General features: G+C 47.9%; 1 protein-coding gene across 6 annotated transcripts in view; it reads left to right on the top strand.

Annotated features, from left to right (window-relative positions):
• The window catches only part of TMEM63B (transmembrane protein 63B), a 417772-nt gene that overhangs the window by 210925 nt on the left and 181315 nt on the right, over positions 1–25532 (top strand). For all 6 annotated transcript variants that reach the window (XM_085610287.1, XM_085610286.1, XM_085610283.1 and 3 more), the window contains exon 2: positions 770–965. In XM_085610287.1, the coding sequence (XP_085466413.1) occupies positions 789–965 (177 nt within the window). In that variant the 5' untranslated portion in view covers positions 770–788. The remainder of the gene's footprint in view (positions 1–769; positions 966–25532) is intronic.

Genomic DNA, 25532 nt, shown 5'->3' with positions numbered 1-25532 from the left:
CGAACGGGAATAGGCCTTTTGGGATGTATCAAATTTGCGATTCTCTATTTTGCGATTGTATTTAAGGAATTGCAAATTGCGATTCCTTAAATGCGAGGTAACAAGCACCCAAGTTGTGCGATCTCTCCTTAAGAAATCGCAAATTACCACCAACTTCAAGTTGGTGGTAATTTGCGATTTCTTTGAAAGATGCACTTTTTGGCATTTTTCCAAGTGCCATGTGGCGCACATACATGCCCTTAGGGCATGTATGTGCGCCACATGCACACACATGCTCATTTCAGGGGTGCATCAGGCTGTCCTTATGACACCCTTGCACCCTTGAAATTATTCTCAATTTGCGATTCTCTAATTGTGAATCGATAATTGAGAATGTCTTCCTATTCATTCCTATGGGCCTCCTGGCCCATAGGAATGAATGGGAAGGTATTCGTTAATTGCGATTCGCAATTTGCTAATCGTAATTAAGGAATGCCAAGGAATCGCTAATAATTTGCATATTTTTACTTACATCTCGTTTGTGATTCCCAAATGGCGATTCTCAAAAAATCACTATTTGAGAATCGCAAATAGAAAATTTGATACATTTTCCCCTAAGTCTCTTAATCGAATTAAGTTTTCTGATTGATTGAAGGCGCATGGAGAATATTTTAATGGTATTGCAACCAGCCAAATCAGTGTTTCACCAAAATATGTTTTGAAAAAAAGTGCTACATAAATTCAGTAAATGCCCTCAACTTACCTGCATCTTTCTTGTGTCTCGTGCCAGGTAAAATGAACTGAGAACGATGCCCGTCCTGCTGGTTACCCTGGGGGGCGCGGGCGCCTCCGGTGTGAACAGCGGCTTTGGCAATGCCACCACCAAGGACTACTGCTACAGCGCCCGCATCCGCAGCACCGTGCTGCAGGGCCTGCCCTTCGGAGGGGTGCCTACCGTGCTGGCCCTCGACTTCATGTGCTTTCTGGTGAGTGCCACGTGGCGGCGCACAGTGTGGTGGGATCGAAGGCGTGTAGCGTGGCGACGTCGGGGATGCTGACCTCCCCCACGCCTCGTGGCGTGTGTGTTTCCTACAAGGCCGCTTCAGAGACTGGGCCATCTATTCAGTCACAACTTTTGCAACTGCGAGTGGCTGAGAGTCGATCTACACACTGCATTTAATACTAAATTGGTTTACTGAGAACGTACATGTGTGTTTTATGAAGGGGTTGTATATTTAATGGCGCGTAGTCGCCACATTTGCGACGGGCACACATTTTACTCTGTATAGAACGACCCGCTTATCCCCTCTTTACTAGAATCCACTGTTCATTCTACTGCACAGACCCACGTATCCCCTTCTCCACAAAGACCAATTACCTCTGTCTCGTCACAGATCTACATGTTCCCCTCATCACTCTGTTCTCACAGACCCACTTAGTCACCCCGTCCTCACAGAGCCACTAACCCCTCTCTTCCCAAAGACCCACTGTCCCCTTCACAGACCTACTTATTCCCTTCTCTACAGAGACCCATTTATTTATTTATTAAGCAGAGGATGAGGTGGAGGTGGGGAAATCGGATTAGTCCGTTATAGGAAGGTTGTCTGTCTGCGCTGTAGAGCTCGTAGCTCGTTTTCAATCTTAATAGTCTTTCCTAGGAAGAAAGAGGCAAACCCTTCACAGGTTGGCAGTGTAGGCGCCTGAGATGGCGGAAGGGTGGGAAGATAGTTGGATTGGAGTTTGATCAGTTCAAAAAGTTTTTTTGGTCTGTTTCTGGCATCATCTAGTTGGCTTCCGAAGAAGTTCGGTTTCGCCCTCCCGATATGTTTGCTGTAGGAGCTTCTTCTAGATCTCAGGAGCCGGAGGTGTTCCGGGGACGGGGCTCCTCTCCAGGGTCGTTCGGCCAGTCTCAGATTGCGTCTCTCTGAATTCAAGCTCTCGTTGAACCGAGGTTTGGAGTCTTTAGAGGACTTTCTTTTAAGTTGTAAGGGGACAACAGAGTCTAAAATACTCAGTAAAGAGCTGTTGTAATGTTCCGTGAGGTCCTGTACCTCGGACATGTCAGTAGGAGGCAGATCAGGTCCTTCATGTTTGAGCTTCGGAGGGATCGTTTCCAAAGCCTGGGATTCTCGTCTTGTGATCTTTTCTTGGACCAGGATTCGATGATGTGGAAGGAGATATAATGATGATCAGACCAATCACACTGGGCTATCAATACCAATTGAATAGCAGTGGGTTTAGCTATAATAAGGTCCAGGATCGAGCCAAGAATGTGTGTAGGGCTATCACATAGACCCATGTATAATATTTCCACACAGACCCACTTACCACCCATACCCACTGACCCACTTACCGCCCGCTTCTCACAGACATCCACTTGACCCCTTGTCCCCTCTGCTCACAGACCCAGTTATACCCCTCTCCTCCATGGCCCACTTATCACCTTCTCCACACAGACCCTCTTTCCCCCTCTGCACAGACCCTCTTTCCCCCTCTCCAGACGCAGCAGTCACTATCCCCAGTCCATGCAGATCCACAGTTTTATTGACTCTGGCTCACCATTTATGTCTTCAGAGAGGATTCCCTCTCTTTAGTGACCGCCTCCTCTCGTCACACCAGTACCCACCATCATGTTTCCTGCTTCCGCACGCTCCTTATTGCCTCCTTAGGATTGCCACTTGTGGCCTCGCCGTACAGTTCCTTGTCCTTCCAAGCGCAGCACAGACCTACAGTAGCATACATTACACCCACTCGCCATCCCTCTGGCCACATTCCTGGGCTCCACTATCCACGCAGACCACTCCTCCCCAGACACATCCAGTGCCGGCCACCTTACTGTGACCCACCACCGCCTCGTGATACAGACCCACCACCCTCCTCCCTTCACATGCCCTCTTTTGCCTTCTCCGCTCACTTCCACTGCGGCATCGAGACCACCACCCCATCTCTTAAAACGGCGACATGATCGCCTGTAGACAAAGTGAGGTGGCCCTCAAACCTCTGTTCCACAGGTCCCCTCCAAGGCCAGGTGTGGACTGCGCCAAGAGACCAGCCAGGGACTAAACTGCATCAGAGAACGGGTTCCCCCTGAAGCGTATTTTCTAATGGGACCCAAACAGCCAATTAGAAACTTTTTTGTTTGCTGACGTCTATTGGCCAATAAATCCAACACTGCGGCCTCTCGCAAAGTAAAAATGTCATCAGTCCTGATCACCAAGATTGATAATCAATCAATATTAGCAACAGTGACCAGCAGGCAGGAGCAGTGCTAATGGCCTCATGCAGATGATCAATGCTCCTCTTCAGCACTACAGCATGAATGACCTCTGCCTCCATGACAAGGTCAGGCAGCACTCATTAGAATTGGCCACTAGGCAGAATTAGCCAGACGGCCTCAAAAATCTTAAGCAAATTCCTCCCCTTTACACGCACCACTTGGTAAAACCCCCATCCCGATTCACAATTCTTACACACCCCACTTACAAAACACAGTGCATCTTACCCCCTGACACTCCCACGCTGCACCCACCCTGAAAGAAAAACATGTACCCTCCCTGTGCTTCCTGCGCTGCAGCACACTGCACACACTGCACCCACCGCGAGAGACAACCCTGTATTCTCCCTGTGCTTCCAGTGCTGCGACACACTGCGCACACTGCACCCACCGCGAGAGACAACCCTGTATTCTCCCTGTGCTTCCAGTGCTGCGACACACTGCGCACACTGCACCCACCCTGAGCGACAACCCTGTACCCTCCCTGTGCTTCCCGCGCTGTGGCACACTGCACACACTGCATCCACCCTGAGAGACAAACATGTACCCTCCCTGTGCTTCCCGCGCTGTGGCACACTGCACACACTGCATCCACCGTGAGAGACAACCCTGTACCCTCCCTGTGCTTCCCGCGCTGTGGCACACTGCGCACACTGCACCCACCCTGAGAGACAACCCTGTACCCTGCCCTGTGCTTCCCGCGCTGCGGCACACTGCGCACACTGCATCCACTGTGAGAGACAACCCTGTACCCTCCCTGTGCTTCCAGCGCTGTGGCACACTGCGCACACTGCACCCACCCTGAGAGACAACCCTGTACCCTGCCCTGTGCTTCCCGCGCTGCGGCACACTGCGCACACTGCATCCACCGTGAGAGACAACCCTGTACCCTCCCTGTGCTTCCAGCGCTGTGGCACACTGCGCACACTGCACCCACCCTGAGAGACAACCCTGTACCCTGCCCTGTGCTTCCAGCGCTGCGGCACACTGCACACACTGTGAGAGACAACCCTGTACCCTCCCTGTGCTTCCTGCGCTGCGGCACACTGCGCACACTGCACCCACCGTGAGAGACAACCCTGTACCCTCCCTGTGCTTCCAGCGCTGTGGCACACTGCACACACTGTGAGAGACAACCCTGTATCCTGCCCTGTGCTTCCTGCGCTGCGGCACACTGCGCACACTGCACCCACCCTGAGAGACAACCCTGTACCCTGCCCTGTGCTTCCAGCGCTGTGGCACACTGCGCACACTGCATCCACCGTGAGAGACAACCCTGTACCCTCCCTGTGCTTCCCGCGCTGTGGCACACTGCGCACACTGCACCCACCCTGAGAGACAACCCTGTACCCTGCCCTGTGCTTCCCGCGCTGCGGCACACTGCGCACACTGCATCCACCGTGAGAGACAACCCTGTACCCTCCCTGTGCTTCCAGCGCTGTGGCACACTGCGCACACTGCACCCACCCTGAGAGACAACCCTGTACCCTGCCCTGTGCTTCCAGCGCTGCGGCACACTGCACACACTGTGAGAGACAACCCTGTACCCTCCCTGTGCTTCCTGTGCTGCGGCACACTGCGCACACTGCACCCACCGTGAGAGACAACCCTGTACCCTCCCTGTGCTTCCAGCGCTGTGGCACACTGCACACACTGTGAGAGACAACCCTGTATCCTGCCCTGTGCTTCCTGCGCTGCGGCACACTGCGCACACTGCACCCACCCTGAGAGACAACCCTGTACCCTGCCCTGTGCTTCCAGCGCTGCGGCACACTGCGCACACTGCACCCACCCTGAGAGACAACCCTGTACCCTCCCTGTGCTTCCTGCGCTGCGGCACACTGCACACACTGCACCCACCCTGAGAGACAACCCTGTACCCTGCCCTGTGCTTCCAGCGCTGCGGCACACTGCGCACACTGCACCCACCCTGAGAGACAACCCTGTACCCTCCCTGTGCTTCCCGCGCTGCGGCACACTGCGCACACTGCGTCCACCCTGAGACAACCCTGTACCCTGCCCTGTGCTTCCCGCGCTGCGGCACACTGCGCACACTGCACCCACCCTGAGAGACAACCCTGTACCCTGCCCTGTGCTTCCCGCGCTGCGGCACACTGCGCACACTGCATCCACCGTGAGAGACAACCCTGTACCCTGCCCTGTGCTTCCAGCGCTGCGGCACACTGCGCACACTGCACCCACCCTGAGAGACAACCCTGTACCCTCCCTGTGCTTCCCGCGCTGCGGCACACTGCGCACACTGCATCCACCCTGAGAGACAACCCTGTACCCTGCCCTGTGCTTCCCGCGCTGCGGCACACTGCGCACACTGCATCCACCGTGAGAGACAACCCTGTACCCTCCCTGTGCTTCCAGCGCTGTGGCACACTGCGCACACTGCACCCACCCTGAGAGACAACCCTGTACCCTGCCCTGTGCTTCCAGCGCTGCGGCACACTGCACACACTGTGAGAGACAACCCTGTACCCTCCCTGTGCTTCCTGTGCTGCGGCACACTGCGCACACTGCACCCACCGTGAGAGACAACCCTGTACCCTCCCTGTGCTTCCAGCGCTGTGGCACACTGCACACACTGTGAGAGACAACCCTGTATCCTGCCCTGTGCTTCCTGCGCTGCGGCACACTGCGCACACTGCACCCACCCTGAGAGACAACCCTGTACCCTGCCCTGTGCTTCCAGCGCTGCGGCACACTGCGCACACTGCACCCACCCTGAGAGACAACCCTGTACCCTCCCTGTGCTTCCTGCGCTGCGGCACACTGCGCACACTGCACCCACCCTGAGAGACAACCCTGTACCCTGCCCTGTGCTTCCAGCGCTGCGGCACACTGCGCACACTGCACCCACCCTGAGAGACAACCCTGTACCCTCCCTGTGCTTCCCGCGCTGCGGCACACTGCGCACACTGCGTCCACCCTGAGACAACCCTGTACCCTGCCCTGTGCTTCCCGCGCTGCGGCACACTGCGCACACTGCACCCACCCTGAGAGACAACCCTGTACCCTGCCCTGTGCTTCCCGCGCTGCGGCACACTGCGCACACTGCATCCACCGTGAGAGACAACCCTGTACCCTGCCCTGTGCTTCCAGCGCTGCGGCACACTGCGCACACTGCACCCACCCTGAGAGACAACCCTGTACCCTCCCTGTGCTTCCCGCGCTGCGGCACACTGCGCACACTGCATCCACCCTGAGAGACAACCCTGTACCCTGCCCTGTGCTTCCCGCGCTGCGGCACACTGCGCACACTGCATCCACCATGAGAGACAACCCTGCCCTGTGCTTCCAGCGCTGCGGCACACTGCACACACTGCACACACCCTGAGAGACAGCCCTGTACCCTTGTCTTGTGCTGCGGCACACAACTTTTGAATCCTCTAGCCAAATCTGCCCTGAACTGTACAATTCCGTGCAGATATAAAACAAGTGCAGGGTGTGCGCCTCACTTACTGCACACACTGTGAGCTGAATGGTTTCCATGTACTGGAGCTGCACTCGGAGCCATTGGAATAATGTGGCAGTGTAGGACCGAATTATGTGGCAAGGTCGATACATCATGTGCCAAGAAACGCCAGATTGCATGGCAGGTGTGCCGCACGCCTTCCCATTGAAAAACGCTCCACAGAGCACAACACCTTTCACTTTTTATGTGCGAGTCTGGTTAGGAGATATTTGACGTGTTCAGGCGTGGAACTTACAAGGAAACGCATCATGTCTGCGATTCTTCTGGAGAGTGAGGGGGCTGTTGAAACACCTTTGTGAGCAGGGCCTGTGACGTGAATATGACTTTGTTACAACACGTGAAAGAAACCAATCCTGACCACCGAAGGGCCCCTCTATCGGCCCCGCTGGATCCCAGCCAGGCATGGGCGCCCCCGGGGAGGAGGGGGCGCTTCTGGGAATCCGGGAGACATCACTGTTATACACGTCCCCTCCGAGAGCAGGCGTGGCTCACCCCCTGAGATCAGCCAGTGACTGAACGCCATTAGAGATGGGGGTGCCCCCTGACACTTATCTTTAAATTGGAGTCATTAAAGTGGAAATGGTGTCTGCGTTGTTGTCAGATAAAATGTCTGTATGTGATCTGCTTGCTGCTGACATTTCTTCTTTTGTGCTCAACACTTTGTGCATAATTCATTTGAAAACTCAATAAAAAGAGAAATGCGTGCGGGCTGGGCGATGGATCTTCCCTGAACAAGGGCGTCAGCTCCAAGAAACCTTGTATCTGTGCACGATGCCGTTCTGTAGTGCCCTCATGTGGCCACGATGAGAACTGCAGACAAACTCCGTATCCAGCCAACTCTGTCAGCCATCTCGTTCCCTTGCGCCCTCCTCTGGTCCAGATTAAGAACTACCCAAACCTATGTGTGGTATCTTGTATTCGTTGCCATGCATCTTTCCTGCTTCTCTGCCTTGCTGCTCAGCCAGAGTGCATGTGTTCTGTGTGGATGTGTTGTAGAATGCTGGTGCATGTGATGTAATGGAATGTTGGGGATGCCTGGTGGATGAGTGTCAGTTGGAAGGATGGGCTGAGCAGCAAGGGAGCTGCTCCTGGTGGGGTTCATATATGCTGATCTTACCATCTACAATCTTAATCAATAAACCATCTTCATTTGATTTACATCTCGGCATGAATGGACTTATTTATATTATAACATTTGGCGACGATCTGGGATCACCTACATGTACCTGATGGATTACAAATTTTGAATTCTGAAGAAGTTACAAGGCAAATTCAAGAACCTTTTGAAATTTCAAGCCAACTGCAAGTATCCCTTGAAACTACAAAAAACGATTTCTAAGACAAGGTAAAGGACATTTCAAAATTTTTCTGAAACATTTATTATAGCTTACTGGCACCCCTGAGAGCCCCACCAGTGACCTTTCCACCGGTCGCCCACATCCTTTAAGTGCCAGTCCCTGCTGTAATTTACCTACATGCTTCTCCTAAAATCCATGGAGAATTATTCTGCCTTGCTGTAACCTCCTGCCTGCTTGCCTTCTACCTGCTGGTCACTGTTTGCCTCTCCATCAAATGCAGAGCAACGACTTCCCCTGCTCCTTTGTTTCTTGCTGCCTGCCTGCCTTGCCTCTCTGCTTCTTTAGGAGTGGTGTACTGCCCTCCGGTGTCTCCGGTATGCGTGACCACACCAGCGTGTCTGTTGAGGTGTTTCTGCCGGTTCTTTGAAGACACCCCTTTACGCTACCGTTCAGGACCATTGAGGTGTGTTGGAACATTTTGCTGTGCAGTTCCTGATTCAATGTGCAACATGGGTAAAATGTCCCTGAAGTTACTGCCACTAATGAAAGTGTGGATGTGTTTCAAATTTAAACTGTCAGGTATACCTCCTGTGACTACTTTGCGCATTTTGATGGTCACGTTTTTCCTAATTCTTACACCTCTAGTTCCTCCGAAGTTGCCAGTATTATTTTTAATTAGAAGCTTTAAATTACACACTTTCCTTCAACCGCCGTTCACACCAGCGCGAGCCTTACCTTTTTGAAAGTGGCCTCACGCGCGTTGTTCATTCCTCTCCCTCGAGACTCCATGACGTTTCCTTTCCTGGCAATGTTTGCTGCACTGTGATGCCGGTAACCATCCGGTACGGCGTCACTGTGCGTGCCGCCATCTTGTGGCTGGCAGTTGAATTGGATTACATTGGATTCTGCCATTTGATACTTCCTTCTCGATGGAGAATTACTGCCAACCACGTTTTTTCAAGTGCAGCAGCAGCGTCAAACTTCCTCAAGAGCAGCTTTTCATATGAAATCTGACATCGGGGACGTGTATTCAGTGCCACTGGTCGGACAACCAATTCAAAAGGCAGTACTGTGCTTTTCCTTTTATTTGCTTTAAAGCTATCGAGCTTTTGTTATCAAGTTTTTTTTTTAAAGGCAGCAATGTATTTTGGGACTTTGCAAACTTCAGTTCTTTTTGAGACTTTGTTGGCGTCTCACACAAGCTTTTCATTGGAACTTGTTTGTCCCGATTTACAGTACTTTGTGTTTCCTTCACCACTTCTTCCTGCCGCTGTCCTGGACTTCGGGTGAGAAATCGCTCACCGGAGTGAATCATCATTTATTTTAAATGTTTTGCTAATGTTTAATTCCTTTCTCTATTGTACAATGCCTTACTGTGTTTTTACTTATCATTTTCATTGATCTTTCTACTTTATTATTTTTATAATGATTAGTCATTATGTGACTTTCCATTTTCTGCTTAAATATTTGGTGGGTTAGTCACCTACTACATGGTTCTGTTTGGGAATTCTTCCCTTTAAAGTGTTAATGATAGTCGTTTGACTATGTGACTTCATATGTCACCTACTTTCACATGAATGTTATTTACATTAATGTACTTTGTGTTTATTAAGTGATTTCCTTGCTGTTTGAAGTGTGATTTATTATAGTCTATTCGACTATGTGACTTTCAGTGTCACCATGATACGTTATGTTACAGCATGTTTTCATGATGCTTTTTGAGGTACGCTTTTTATAGCCCTGGCTATGTGACTTTCCACCTCTTGCAATTTGTCTTTGCGTGGAATTATTACTTAGGTTACTTACATGATGAATTTGAATTTTAAACTTTGTTTTGCTAGCAAATTTTTCTTTAGGGGTTCCCCTTTTCTATGTGTTTTGTTTGTGATTATAGCATTTGCTATGTGACTTTGCTTTCTCTTCAAATGATTTTTGATGCATTAGTCACCTATTTCTAGTTTTCTTTGTTGGGAATTTACCTCTGGCAGAGGTATGTGATGCGATAGCTCTGTAGCTATGTGACTTTTGTCGCATTTTTCCTTGTGCGCATTTTTCCTTGTTTAGTGCATCTTATTCTTCTTTATAGTATTTGATGGATTTGTCTTAGTTTTGGGATTTTTCCAAGGTTTGGTACATTCTTGATTATTTTAGGCACTTTTGAGGTGTGTGTATTTTTTCACTATTAATTTTGCTGTGTGTTCAGCAGTGTCCTTTTTGGTTTCTGTTCTTGGAAGTATTTTTTTGCCTTGTTGGATACTGCACTTTATCTTTCATTTGTTGGCGTTCGTTCATTATTCCCTTACTTACTGGTCTGGCCAACTGGTATGTACTGGTGTATTCTGGACGTTTTGTCCTTTGGTATCTCTTTGTGTGTTTACTTTACTGTGTTGGTCAGAATTTTGCTGCATTATCAGTCTCTGTTTTTAGTGTTCTCTCCAGCTCTCAATTTTATTATTTGTATTCACTCATTGTAACCAGGGTTTACATCCTGTATTTTCTTATTGTTGTTTCCGTTAAAGGGGAAGAGATGTGTTATGTCTTTATTGATTCATTATTGATTTATTGTTTCACTCTTTTATCTTCCTTTATTGTGATCTGTTATACAACTTCATTCCATTGTTTAATTGATTCTTCCCTTTACATGCTCTTTGCTGTTCTGCTTATGATATTGTTGAGCAGCATGTATTTCTTGTTGTGATTTGTAAAGAGGGAAGATGTGTGGTATCTTGTATTCGTTGCCATGCATCTTTCCTGCTTCTCTGCCTTGCTGCTCAGCCAGAGTGCATGTGTTCTGTGTGGATGTGTTGTAGAATGCTGGTGCATGTGATGTAATGGAATGTTGGGGATGCCTGGTGGAAGAGGTCAGTTGGAAGGATGGGCTGAGCAGCAAGGGAGCTGTTCCTGGTGGGGTTCATATATGCTGATCTTACCATCTACAATCTTAATCAATAAACCATCTTCATTTGATTTACATCTCGGCATGAATGGACTTATTTATATTATAACACTATGCGTCCGACCCATTCTGGCCTTCATTCAGCTCTCCTGCGGCTGGCGACGGCGAGTGCTTGGGTTCTCGTCTACACTGAAAGAGCCTTCCTTGGGAAAGCATTTTTTTTTAAAATCAGTTGACTGAAGCAGGAACCGTGGTGTGATCTCTTTTCTCACCAATGTAAAACCCCCGAGAGCCAAATCCCGATTAAATTTAGCATCTGACAACTTCATTTGCCATCCAGTGTCACCTCTTACCCAATGGGCTGTAGAGTTTCTTTTCTCATCATGATCATGCGCCTACTCTGATCTGTCCCCAAGTGCAGCGCTCACATTGTATCCCCCTTACCTCCCGCCCCCTACCGCCCACACAGCTTCAGCTGCCTGTTACTCCTCAACACTTCAGTCACACACTAGATAGTCCGTTCTCCGCCACCTCCCGCTGCACCCCGTCTATGCTTTGATCCGCTGCCGCAACCTGTTTCTGAATGACATCTGTTTGTCTTCCCTCCCTTCCCTCTTCCTCCCAAATATAGAACATGGTTTTCATTGGCCACTTATCGGCAACACCTGGTTTCCGCCATGCCTCCATCTTCTTCCTTGCTGACTCCGGCATCTTCCCCTTCTTTTGGGACAAGTCTCCATGACCCCCTTATTTTCTCTGATTTGCACCTTATCTACCTCCCATCCCATCAAGCTCCTCCCTGTGTAACATCACCAGCAAGTTCCTGCTTTTACTGTAAATTTCCGCTCAATGGCGACGTCAATACTCATTAGGGCAATGCAACAAGTGCGCCTCTCTCCCCTCCCTACACTTTGTTAACTCTACCCGTCTCACGTGCCTGTCTCCGTTCTCAGCACCTGACACACCTTTGGCCTTATAACTTCTCAAGAGAAGTTGCCCAGGTGTCGGAATCCCACCAACACAGTGGCGGCTGGTGACATTTGAAAGTGGTAGGGCGTAAAAGTCGTGGATGAGTGCTACGTCGCAATACGTTTTTGAAAAAAAGAATGTGCAAATAGAGCATTTGAGGCAAAATTGAGATAGCAAGAAGGATTATAAAGCAATTGTGAATCTGTAGACTTGAAATAGTTAAACACATAACAAAATACCCCATATCCTTCTGCATTAAATATGTTCAACAGTTAGGTTACTGTGGTGTGCAAATCCGCTTTATTAAATGTAATTAACAAGTAAGTCCTGTGAAGTGAGGCTCAGGCAGGGCGGGTAACAGAATGAACATGCACGCCCACGCCAAGTCTGCACTAAGCTGGTTTTACATCTGTCCTTGCACTGGCTCTGTGACTTTTAAGCGCTACAGTAATGCTCCAGTCCAGTGGAAAGGTTCTGATACATTGTTCTAGACTAGAATTTAGTATCATCTAAGTAGGTGAATGGTCCATGTGTATTGTAACTTGCTCATGTAAAGTGCTCCAATACTTTCGAGTCAAATATACGCTATATAAAACTGCAAAAATAATTATAGATATCTTTTCATTGTGTTTACCCCATGCATTCCTGGTTGACAAATGGTGCACATGGTGCACAATTGCATTGGCATCTGTAGGAGACCGACTGCAATGGAAAGAGGAGTCCAACAGCTACTACAATCGGATCTATTCTATAAAAGCGCCAATTTCGAAAGGCAGACCGTGCGTGCATTGTGAGGTAAACACATGCACAACCTCAGACAACTATGACTTCTTTTAGACTTTTGAAAGCTCACTAAATCTGCTTTTGAGACAGTAATTGAGCATTAGGGCGCTGCCAAAGGCTTTCTCTTCCCATCATATAAGCGCCACAGCCCGCAGTACTACCTACGTTTGAATTTACCAAGTTCAAATTGTGGCCTTGGCTCAGAAGTCATAATCATGTAATTTCGGGCAAATTGCTTTCCCTCGATGCTTAAAAAGGAAAACATGTACTGTAGCCTTCTTTGCGCTGTGACTAAGCCGCGGAGGGCTCAAGAGCCGAATTTTGACTTTGATACACGTGCTGACAACCGGTATCGCAGTTTACAATGCCGGCCATTCATCCAGAGTGTTACATAACTTCCAGGGGCTCACAAGCAGGGCTCTCCCGATTCCTAGGTTCATTGTACCTGCCGGTTCTCACACTACACAGACAAATTAAGCGCAATGGGACTGGTGCAAAATTTACAAAGGTGGGACAATGAGCCAGTAGTTTTAATCAAGGTTTCCCACTCCACCAATTGAGTGATCCTGTGCACTCCACTGCTCATGAAGCTGACAAAATTGGCGACGCGTTTAAACTTATTTAACAAACTTCAATGTACTCAAGTCTGAAAAGACGTAATCGCCTCGCCACCTTTCATGAATCGTGACATCTGTGAAATGGAACACATTCTAGCCGGATTATTCATGTCACACATAAATCAACATAGGTCAAGGCACGCCATTTCTTTGACGAAGATAGCACGGGTGCACGTAGTTGTATAATATAAAATAAAAGTGCTCGCACCCCAGCCGGGCAACAATCCGCTGTGACTGCAGTGTATACTTTGCGCCAGTGCTGGTTTCCCTCCTGAACAGCCAACGTGAACACCTGCTGTGCGCTGATTATCCCGGAAATTAAATCGGAGCTGCGTAGACAAACTCTTGCGCAGCCCACTCCCCGAGCTTTCAACATCCAATCAGCATGAAGGGAGTGCTTCTGTTGTTGCCACCCACTTCACTTTGTCCATGTAGGCCAGCCCTGCCTCTTACCATTTAGTTCAATGGCGCTCTGCTGAAAACGCCTGGGCTTCAGCATAAGCGCCCCATTGAAAAGTAAACCATTGCCGCTTCCTCCGGCCACTCCCATCATCCTGACATCACTCTCCTCGTGTGTATCTCGAGGGCGAGCAATAGCCCTCGCCCTGGCCAGCAAATGCGCCGGAGGACTCCTCTCTGACCTCACTCCTTTCTTAAAAAAAAAAATTTGCATTTTTATTGGAATTTGCAGGAAGCAGTGAGCGCTTAATTTAAAGCTGCTCAATGGTGTTCATCATTCTCTCTGTTCTCCCGGATGGTAGTAGGGCAACACCCCTTCCGCCCATTAAAACCAGCTGCCACTGGCTGTAAATCAATCCCATCTCTTTGTGAAGCCGACGCCTTGGCTTCCATCTTCCTCCTTCAAAACACTTCAGGAAGCATTATCCAGATGCTCAACAATGCTCCCCGTCTAGGAACATGAAAACAAACCTTGCACCTGTTTCGCGGACTCTTCAACCAGCCGCAGCCTCTGTTCTGCAACTCCAAACATTTAGCATGTTTTGGTGACTTGACCCTTTTATTCATAATTTTTTTTAAAGTTCCACTTTTTGTCACTGTTGATTTAAGGAACCCAGTATCATGAGAATGATCTACTCCCCAGCAAAGTCCCGTAGAAAACCAGACCTCCTCACCGTCATAGGATGCAAAATAAATGTGTATAAAGACCTGATGTTCAAGCAGAACCCTCTTCCCCCCACAGTCCCGCCTCCCCAGCTCTACCTAGAAGAGTGGAAAATCTTCAGAGCACTGAGCAGCATCTGTTGTTCCAGCTCGGATCCTTGAGTGACTCACTGTCCCATCAGATCCTGCTTGAATGGAGACAATGACTGGGCTCTCTAGGCTTGGCTATGATCACTCCCTTCGCACTGGTACCTCCTCCGTCCCTCCCCCTGGCAGTCGTTCGAAGCTTGCATACACTACAGACCTTTGTGTCCCCTTCAAAGCCATCACACACAAAGACGAGGCTTGATTTTATATAAAGCGCAATCGAATGCCCTGAGGCGTCTTGGCGCCAAGTCATAAGGTAAGAAAGAGGACCACGGCCATTAGTTCCTAAAGTGCCAAGTCTTTAAGGACTCACAAAACCTCATAAGAGTGGGAGCATTTTTTATTTCAGGAGGAAGCATATTGATACTGAAGTTCATGACCTTCATCTCCCAGGTGACCTTAAATCCAGCATCTAATGGTCTGTCCTTTCAAGGCGTCCAGCAGACCCTCCCAAGCTTCCGCAGTGGCAGCTCTGGGGATATTTCAGTTCTTTCTTCTCAGCATCAGCGCTCTCCCGAAAGCTGTCCGTCAGGCGGCGTTGAGGTCTCTGCAGTCTGGACTGGATCCAACATCAACCCTGACAAAATGTCCAGAGCAGTCCCTCACTGCACCCCACAAGTGACTGTCATGGACCCAGTGAGGCCAAGTGAGTGGAAATCCCCCAGCTCAGGGCTTTTTTACAAAAATGAGTCCAAATGTTCATGATACTGTAAGACTTTTCAAGTGTATTGGCTAAAAAGTGATAGGATAGGCAGTCCAGAAGGAGACGAGTCAAATACTGCATTACATCAAGGCCTGCCAGGGTAGCAGCCACAATCCACATTTCACCAGATCAGAAAATCATGTATGTGCCCAGAAACAACTGTGTGTGAGATGCACGAGAACTGGATGCAACACTGCAGTGCAGATGTCCACATGACGCTGGTTTGTTGTGCACCATTGGCAACCATGCCAGAATCAACACTGTCCCGTAATGAACAGCGCCATTGTCGCGATAGACTCCACCTCAAGCAGGTATGTACAGGATTATATGGGAAGAAAAACAAACCTGTGGAGACCGGCTCAGTCGACCCCTACCTGCCGAACCAGTTTATCAGAATTTTAAAAAATGAATTCTATTTACCAAACTGACAAGCCCAGCCTGGTGACTTCCTCCATGGTAACAATTAATTTTCTCAAGTTTGTTTTGGTTGGTTTCAATAATTAGTTTTTTTTTAACATCTTTATTACGCGCAATCTATTCAACCCCCTCTCCCCTTTACCCCCATGGCTACCTGGTTGTTTTAGGTCTCTGGTTAGCCAAGACATTTTAATTCTTCTAAAATTATATACATAATATTTTAGGTTTAAAACTAGCCAGGACCATTTCATTTTACTAAACTGTTATGCATAATTATACTTGTTTCTAGGGGCTTTCAGCCACTTCTCTTCAAGCTTTAATCTGTTTTTGTGTCGTTCACATTTCAGTTCTGCGTACTACAGCATACAGCACGCGGCCAGGCCACATCAGCCACGGGCTAACTTAGCTGTGAGTGATGGCATTATGCTCTTTCACAGGTATCCCATTCACACTGAAAGTTGTCCCCTTCTGTGAGGAATACAGTTTATCATGTGGTGTGGGTATGAGACCCACCATGCAAGAAACTCGCTCCATGTGCTGGGTCCAGTCAGATCGTTTGAAAAACCTTAGCTCAACCCTGTGTAGCTGTGGCTCTGAGCCGTCAAGCTTAATCGTAGGAAGAAGTGTGAAGCATTAAATACCAAGAGAGTGGAATAGGAAAGAAACAGGACTCAATACAAATCTGACACCAATTTATAAAAATAAGTTGTATTTTTATCTTCAAATTGAGACCTCAACAACAGAAAATCCACCTGAGGGTCCCGGAGGTATGAATTTTTAAGGGAACAATAAATCACTGCTTTTTCATTCAATGTAGTAAATTATTGTAATGGACCAGGTTTGCTGTCACACTTTTTTTTTTTTAAACATAAACTTTATTGTAGTTTTCTTAAAGACATACATTTCGTTGTCATGTAGTATATAACATAAACTAAAATAGTTTACCTAGTATCACAGGTGACAATCCGGTGTACAGTGGAAGTTAGTAGGAAAGGAGCAACAATGCAATGGATTTTCCAACGTGAACGCTGTACCCATTCCCTCCCACCGTAAACTAGATACGTCACTTAGAATCAAGCGTGTCAAGTACCTTATATTTGTCAACGTGGTAACACTGCACTGGCGCGGACCCAAGTAGGAAGGAGGTCAGAAGTGGTTATGGCAATATTATACGATAGGGACCCTGATTTAGCCTAGTCGCCAGTTTAGTAATCTGTAGTGTCTAAGGTTTTAAAGGACTCCAACGTGGCATCCCATTCCAATGCTAGAGGCCTCTTTAGTAAGCACTGGTATTCTTCTCGGTACAAAAGACAATGGTCCTAAACCAATAATTGATACAAAAGAGCAAAAATGGCTTACTAAGTTAAATAAATTGCTTAGTCGCGCGCTAAATTGTTGAATTAGCTCCCAAAATATTAATTATACCATTCAAAAGTTATAGGGGAGGGAAGGAGAAACAACATCCAATTTGTAAATCACTGTACATTTTATTTCTTTTACTTTTTATCTAAAGCAATTAAGCAATTTGAATATTCATAATAAAAGCACATGAGGTTGCTCCGGAGGGAACGTGCATAAGGCAAGAAAGTGCTAAAGGGTGAGTGGGACAGAGAAAAGTGAAACTTAGTAATAGAGAAAAAAAAATTAAATTCACAAAAGGGATCGGTTATAATTCACCGTCAAAATACAATTAAACAAAGCCTGGCCACATTCACAAATTACAGATATACATTTTGTAATTAAGAAAACCAATTAATGGTCTGGCACAGAAGGAGATTGTGTGTCCAAGGCAGTTGAGAGGGAGGCGTCGACGTTTCGACCCGACTTGGGACCTTACGGAAATTTAACCCTTGGCCGTGCGGGTCTTCATCAGGACCGGGGAGGGCAACCTGAGTGGCTTAGGATTATTCCGAGTGTCTGGAAATTAAGCAACAGGGTAAGGATGTTGTCCTATAATTCATTTAAGAAACATGCGAAGACAGCCAATTGGGCGGTTTACCTGATGTGAATACAGGATCCACTTAACAGTGACGTATGACAATTGTTCTTACGGGGCTTGTTATCTTGGGTAGAGGATTTAATCAGAGCTGTCAAATAAATAAGGAGGGAAGTAAATACTAGATCTTAATTAAAAAACGGGAGCATAGTCAGTTCGAGTCCCCACCATGACGAAAAATTTACCTGTAAACCGAGCGAATCAGTGGTAAGAATGTTTCAAAATTAGCAGCAGTTCAAGGATGAATTGGACCTCAGTGCAGGATGCATGAACCAGAAGTCCTAGATTTTTGCGACTCAATGTCTACGAAAAATATGCGGAGAATCAATTAATACAATGCGTCTACTAAATTACAAAAAATGGAAACAAGGCTGAAGCAGGGGAGACTCTCATACCTGCAACCGTGAGGAAAGACTGCTTGCGTCTTGCCAAGGATTTAATCTGGGCTGTTAAAAGAATTAGAAAAGGGGGCATTAGAATGAAATCCAGCCGAGCTGGCAGTGTGAGTCCGGGGGGTAGGGTATGTACAAAATTACAAAATTTACCTTGTGACCGAGCTAATCAATCAGGAACCCGTCTCACTGAGTCAAGCACAACGAATGTGCCGAGGCGCGAGGACGTTCATTACCGAGGCAACCGTCAGCGTACTAATGACGGTGCACGGGAACGAAAGGGATGAAAGACTACAAATTAGTAAGAACCTACGGTAAAATGTATATCGATAGTTTATTCCCGCAAGAATTAAAGAATAGTTGCAGTGCGGTGTATCCTACCGCTAACAATGTGTAAGGAATAAAGCGGTTCAGCCTACGAGGAAATGTGTATCGGTAATTTATTCCCGCAAGGATTAAGGAATAATTACAAGGTGGTGTATCCTACCGCTGGCAATGTGTACGAAACATACAAAGGCGGTTCATACAGTTACAGAATTGCAATTTCATACAGTGTTATTGAATTAACATCCCAATCCTCATCCACAATGTTACACGTGCGTGTGCTACAATTGAATTGGATCAACAATGGCTAAACATACCATTGAAAACAAAAACATACAATATTACATATATTGGAAACAACCTATTTCCACATTAGTCAACGTTAAGGCATGGGTACTCTCAAAAACATCCGTGATACCAACAGAGTAATTTCACCATGTACAACCGTATAAGGTACAGTGGTAACCCATCTCAGTATCTGGATCCACAGTGGGATCATTTTCAAAACCCTTGGAATAAGGTCCATCACTTAAGTATATAGTGTTACAGTATTACATTGAAAGTAGGAGTTCGCTCAGATGTATTACCCATTATTCATGATGGATACCTGTTTGCTGATTTCCTCAATTTCATTCAACCCTCGCGTCACAGTGTCTAGGGAATAAATCCATCTGCATTCGCGTTTGTTGAGTACATCAGTAAAGTCACCACCTCTAGGGTTGGGCTTGACTTTCTCAGGTACCCACCACCTCAGACTGTCCGTGCTGTGTTCGAAGTTCGTGAAATGTTCCACCACTCGGAATAATCCTAAGCCACTCAGGTTGCCCTCCCCGGTCCTGATGAAGACCCGCACGGCCAAGGGTTAAATTTCCGTAAGGCCCCAAGTCGGGTCGAAACGTCGACGCCTTCCCCTCAACTGCCTTGGACAAACAATCTCCTTCTGTGCCAGACCATTAATTGGTTTTCTTAATTACAAAATGTATATCTGTAATTTGTGAATGTGGCCAGGCTTTGTTTAATTGTATTTTGACGGTGAATTATAACCGATCCCTTTTGTGAATTTAAATTTTTTTTCTCTATTACTAAGTTTCACTTTTCTCTGTCCCACTCACTCACCCTTTAGCACTTTCTTGCCTTATGCACGTTCCCTCCGGAGCAACCTCATGTGCTTTTATTATGAATATTCAAATTGCTTAATTGCTTTAGATAAAAAGTAAAAGAAATAAAATGTACAGTGATTTACATATTGGATGTTGTTTCTCCTTCCCTCCCCTATAACTTTTGAATGGTATAATTAATATTTTTGAGCTAATTCAACAATTTAGTTCGCGACTAAGCAATTTATTTAACTTAGTAAGCCATTTTTGCTCTTTTGTATCAATTATTGGTTTAGGACCATTGTCTTTTGTACCAAGATTACGCCCAGGTCCTTGACCACTGGGATACCCCATTTTTGTAATGGCTGGTATTCTTCTCGGCGCAGTGCACCGCTCTCTGCTAGGCCCCACCTCTCCACCTCCACCTGTCACTGGAAACTACAGGTGCGGAGTGGATTTTCAACGTTTTGTCTGAAGGCGCCAATAATTGTGCCAAAACGTGATGTCACTCTAGCGTTTTTAGGTCTGGGGAATAGACCAAGTTTGCAGCATTCCAGTGTGTGCCAGTGGTTCAGATCTTTGAGGGTTGAAAGGATAGCAGTGATACATGCCCAGAATGGGGCAATATGAGGCAGTTCCATAGCGTGTGCATTGTCGGTGACTGGCATTTGAGATCGTGGGCACATGGTGTGAAGTCTGTGTGGGGCGAGGTAAGTGCGCGGTGTAAAATGGAAAACTGTATAAATTTGAATCTGGAGTTTCGTGAAATTTTCCGCGGTTATTCTATCAGGAATTCCCATTCTTTATCCTGTAGCGTCCGTGCGAAGTCCTCTTCCCATTTAGCCCTTAAGGAGGTCAAAGGGACCTGTAGATGCGCACGAATACCCCGATAGAGCCAATGAACGTAGTGACGCCCATGTCCCATCGTGTGTATGACTTGGAGTAGATCGTGTGGAGAGGGCTCCGCTCCTTCAGGGGCCCAATGGTGCAGTATATAGATAGTAATGCTGGCATGAGTCAAGAATAAAGTATCTGTCAGGCCGTGCGCGTGTGTGAAGTCTGAGTGATTCAATAGGGTACCGTCAGCGAGCAGGTCGCAGGCCCCCCCCCCCCCCCTCCGTGTCCAAGGCAGCAATCTATGTGTGGTAAGAGTCCCAGAGGCCATGGGGAGGCCCATCAATGGTATATTAGGAGCATACAGAACTTGACGGGAGGTGTAGCGTACGGCCATCTTCCAATATGAGAGGGTCACGCACAGCAACAGGGGCCCTCCGCAGGAAAGGAGGAGCCGAGGCGTAGCAAATTATGTACTTTACCCAGCTTAAGCATGGCCACGGTAGAGTCTATTTCAGGCAGAATGCGGCCAGCTAGCCAGCAGTGGCATAACACAGGCCCCCCCGGTGAGGGGGGCCCGAGGTTCAAGGGGCCTCCTCAGCACAGTACCATGGCCTTAGAGCGCCTGATTGAGTCCTCAAGTCTTGTTACGCCTCTGCTATCCAGTAGGAGAGCCATTACAGTTGTCCTGCAATACAGTAAGATTTGAAATCAGGATCACCAATTCCTCACTTGTCAGGGGGGAGCTGGAGCTTGGGGGAGGGCAACCCCACTGCGGCGATTAGCCCAGATTAATTCAATTAGGAGAGTGTTCAACATTTGAAAGATTTGAGCAGGAAGAAGTAATGGAAGGTTTACGAAGTGGTAACGTAAACCGGGTAACATAACCATGTTAACTAGGGCCAATCGTCTTGCTACTGATAATGGTAAGGTAGTCCAACAGTTCACATGCGACTGGAGGGTTGAGCTAGTCCTAAGGAGATTGCCTTCTAACACAATGAGGGTATCTGGGCAAATTTGGACCCCTAAGTTGCGAAATGTCTGGGGAGGTACTTGAAGAGACATTTCCCCGAATGCCAAAGATGGTCAGTTGTAAGTGTCTTCAAAGGAAAATGCATAGGAGATTTATTCTCATTAATTCGAAGGTCAGATAAGGATGCAAAAACCGTGACGTGTTAACCACTTGCATTAGGTTCAGACGGAGATCCTTAATGTATAGTATCATATCATCCGCATATAATGAAATAGCGCGTGTTGTGGGTCCTACTGGGATGCCCCATCCATGGATGTCTTATTGTAGTTGTTGTGCCAAAGGTTCTTATGTTAGGACAAAAAGCAGCTGCGACAGCGGGCAGCTTTGTTGCGTGCCGCGCTGTATCATATATGGAGCTGAAATATGTTGGCCAGTGTGGACTTGTGCAGTAGAATCCGTATATAGCAATTTTACCCAGCGAATATATTCTGGCACAATGCCATATTGTTTAAGGGCAGCAATCATAAAATCCCAGCTTAATGTATTCAGTGCTTGCCTTAAATCCAATGAAATACAACCTGCCGGCGAAACTGTCCGCGGATTGCGTCCATAAAGTGGTGCAGTCGACGATGAATGTTAAGAGAGTTATCTCGATTGGGGACAAAGCCATATTGATCATTGTGAAGGAGTTTGGGAAAGAGGGGAAGAAAGTGTGCGGCCAGTACTTTACTGAGGCTTTTGTATTCAGTATTAAGAATGGAAAGAGGCCTGTAAGAGGACGTGTCAGAGGGGCGCTTGTTAGGTTTTAATAGGGAGGTGATCAGTGCTTGGGCAGTGGTAGGAGTTGAGGTACCAACGTCCAAAGAGGCTTTAAAGAGATGCTCCAAATGTGGGGCCAGTCAGGTAGTGAATGTGGCTTAGAACTCTGTGGGGAGGCCATCAGAGCAGGGGCTTTTTTCCTGGCTAGTTCTGTAATTGCTCCCCGCATCTCATTGGCCATGATAGGTGCTCCCAGTTCACTTCTCTCCACAACCGTCACTTTAGGAAGGGTCCGGGTGTCCAGGAATCTTTGAGTTGCCTCTGGGTCTACATCCGTGGGGGGAGCGTGTATAGCGTTGAATAGAAATCAAGGAATGCTTCATTTATTTCCAGTTTGGAGGTGGCTTGAGTGTTGTGTGGTGTAGTGATTGTGAGGATTAGTGTGGGCATGGGCTGTGGTTCTATCAGGCGAGCTAACAATGCCCCCGATTTATTGGCCTCAGTATGTGTCCTCTGTATGTATGCTCTGTAGTCCACTACACGTAATCGCTATAACAGTTTCGCATATTCGACTCTCGTGTCTTGCGGTTCACACGTGTGTTCCTCATCTGCTGCCGCCCTCTCTAGGGGTCTCGGACTCTCGTCCACTCAGGTGAGCTCTCCAAGGATCCTTTCTAAAGTGCCTTTGGACGTCCCACGTATTACTACTTTGAAATCTTCCCACTCCTTTAAAATAGATGAGGTGGAGTAGGTGTTCAATAAAGTCATTATCGATCGTGGTAGCCAATCTGTCACGAAGAACTGCATCCTCTAATAACCGAGGTTGGAGGCGCCATGTAGAAATGGGAGTGGGTACACATCCCCAAGGGATCATTATCTTTACGGAATTATGATCTGAGAGAGATTTTCTAAAGTATGCGATGGAGCGATGGTGGATTGGAGTGAGGGTGTGCATAGGATCCTGTCGGGCCATGTGTGGAGTGAATGTGGGGGGGAATAATGCGAATATTCACGCATGCCAATGTTTCGATTGCGCCAAACATCATTAAGGGACCAATTTTGCTTGGCGCACCGAGGCAGCAGTTGGAACAGGGCAGTCTGATCTCTATCAGCATTATAATCCCCCCCTAGGAGCCACGGATAATGTGTCCAGTCTGCTAAAGTCTTGGAGAGATGAGCTAGGGAAGGGTAGAGGCGTATATGCTGCCGATCGCCACCGGTGCGCCATCCAGTGTGCCACGGAGGAGAAGTATCTCCTTGGGTCTATCCTAGTCTCCACTGCTGTGAAACGAATACCTGCTTTCATTCATACTGCTTACCCACGGGAAAATGCGGAATAGGAAGTGTGAAAGAGTGGCCGCTCCATTTTTTAGCCAAGTTTAAGGGCTTTGCTGGCTATGACGTGAGTTTCTTGTAAACCATGTGCCTGGCGACGATGCATTTGGGCCAGGATTCTCTATCGTTTCTGTATTGACTCCATACCTCCGACATTCCAGGTTATCATGTTGTAGTTATGCGGCCCGGACATTGTTAACGGACATGGATAAGCACATACATTGTGGGCGGAGCTGGAACGTGACATCAGTAAAGATATAATTGAGAAGTGACGATGTGTAACTCCCGTATTCAAAAACCCAAACATAAACCATTTCTAATACAAGGTCCAGCAATGCAACCTCGGTGGACCGGAACTATGAAAGAAAAGAGGAAACATCAGAACCGTGTGTGCAGTCGCGCTTGGGGTGCATGGCGTACAGCAAGTGGAGGCGAAGCATGGCTGTTTGTAAAGTCGGGAGCTGATGGCTACCAGAACCCGGCAACCAGACATCGCGGGGTGGGGGGGTGGCCTCCGGGCATGCATAATGTGTTGTAACAATGCTCAAAAATGGGGGACTGGAAGAGGGAGTAATGTTGAGCAGACATGAACAGGTCAGAGCCAAGAAGGTGAAGGGCAATCAATGCTGAAGGGAGTGAAGATAGGGGCCCAGCCAGGTGGGTCACTCATGTGTACAAGGGTATCTTGGGGGCAAAGGACTGCCAGATGGAAGCACATAACTTATTAATGGGGGTGGGGGGGGTGCATTACATATTGCAGATTAAACGGGGAACCTTGTCGGGAGAACACACCCAAAGGTGAGGTGGGAGCAAGGATCAAATAATTTGCGTGGAGAAACCAGGGTGGGGAGGGGGGGGGTTCCAGAGAGAACAGTACTTACAGAAACCCTAGTCCAACAGGTCGTGAGTCATCTGTGGGGTGATCGTGGGGAACAGTGCAGAACTGCCCCCAAAATCTATGTCTGAAGCACTTTCCTGAAAGGAGCTGGGGCTGAGGATTGGATGGGTGCCACAAAGGGAAGTTGCTGGAATAATTGGTGCCTTCTGGCTCTCAAGGGCCTGTTGAGGGGACGGGAACGTGACACCTCATTTGGACCGGGATGATGTCCTCCTCCAGCATTGAGGTGGGCACTGCGATGTCGATACCATCGCTGGTAGATTCTTGGGTCTTCAGGGGTCAGGGAAATATCTCTCCATCCAGTCCATGCTTCCTCCAGGACTTCAAAGAAGTAGGATTTCTGTTAATACAGTATTTTGAGCCGGAACAGGAGTGCGCTGGTGAGGCCAGCAGTAAGTAGTTGAGTTTTGACTGCTTGAAAAGAGGCTCGTTTACGCTGTACCGCTAGCGTATAATCGGGGAACCCAGAAATTCGGGCATTGTCCATTAAAATATGCGCTTTCTCACGTGCTTTGTGGAGGATTGTGTCCCTGTCTTTATAGTTCAATGTGTGGCCACAAATGAACACACCGATGTCCCGGGTTAGGCCTCTTGGCTGGGACTCAGTGAACCATTTCCACTGTGAACAGTTCTGAAAGGTCCTCTGGTGCCACCCTAGCACGGAGCCAGTCCTGAATGTATTGTGTGGCATTGGATCCCTCCGAACTCTCCAGCACGGCAGTGTCTGTCGTTTTGACCCTGTCCTTCAACTTGTGGTAGTCCATTTTAAGGAGGGTAAGGTCCATCGTGCATGCTCCAAGACATTACTCGATGGCCAGTTGTGAGTCCCGGATTTCTTGTAGGATGATATCTAGTTTGTCCATATGGGCTGTTGTCAAAGTTGGTGGGACACAATGGTCAGGTGTCATCATGGATGATCCCTCATATGGGGAAGAAGGCGCGTGTGCGTGCACGGTGGGTTCAGTTGCCTTGGTTTTAAGGCGACCCATTTTGTGTGAGCAAGGGTGGCACGTTGTACAGGCAATATGGCAAACTGCAGTTGTGAGCCCTCCCACGCTTGCGAGGGTGTAATGACTGTAAAGTCCCCCAAGAAGGTGTAGGCCGAAACAAGGGGCCAAGAAGGTGTCCCAGTGATGGTAATTTCCATTAGTGCAGACAATGGGGGGAGGCAGTATCTGGAGCAAGTCACCAAGGCGGACTGCTAAGGAGGTCAGTGCAGCCAGCTGGGTGTACTA

This window comes from Triturus cristatus, chromosome 6 (assembly GCF_964204655.1).
Source record: "Triturus cristatus chromosome 6, aTriCri1.1, whole genome shotgun sequence".
Classification (NCBI taxonomy): Eukaryota; Metazoa; Chordata; class Amphibia; order Caudata; family Salamandridae; genus Triturus; species Triturus cristatus.
This window is presented reverse-complemented; position numbering and strand designations above follow the sequence as displayed.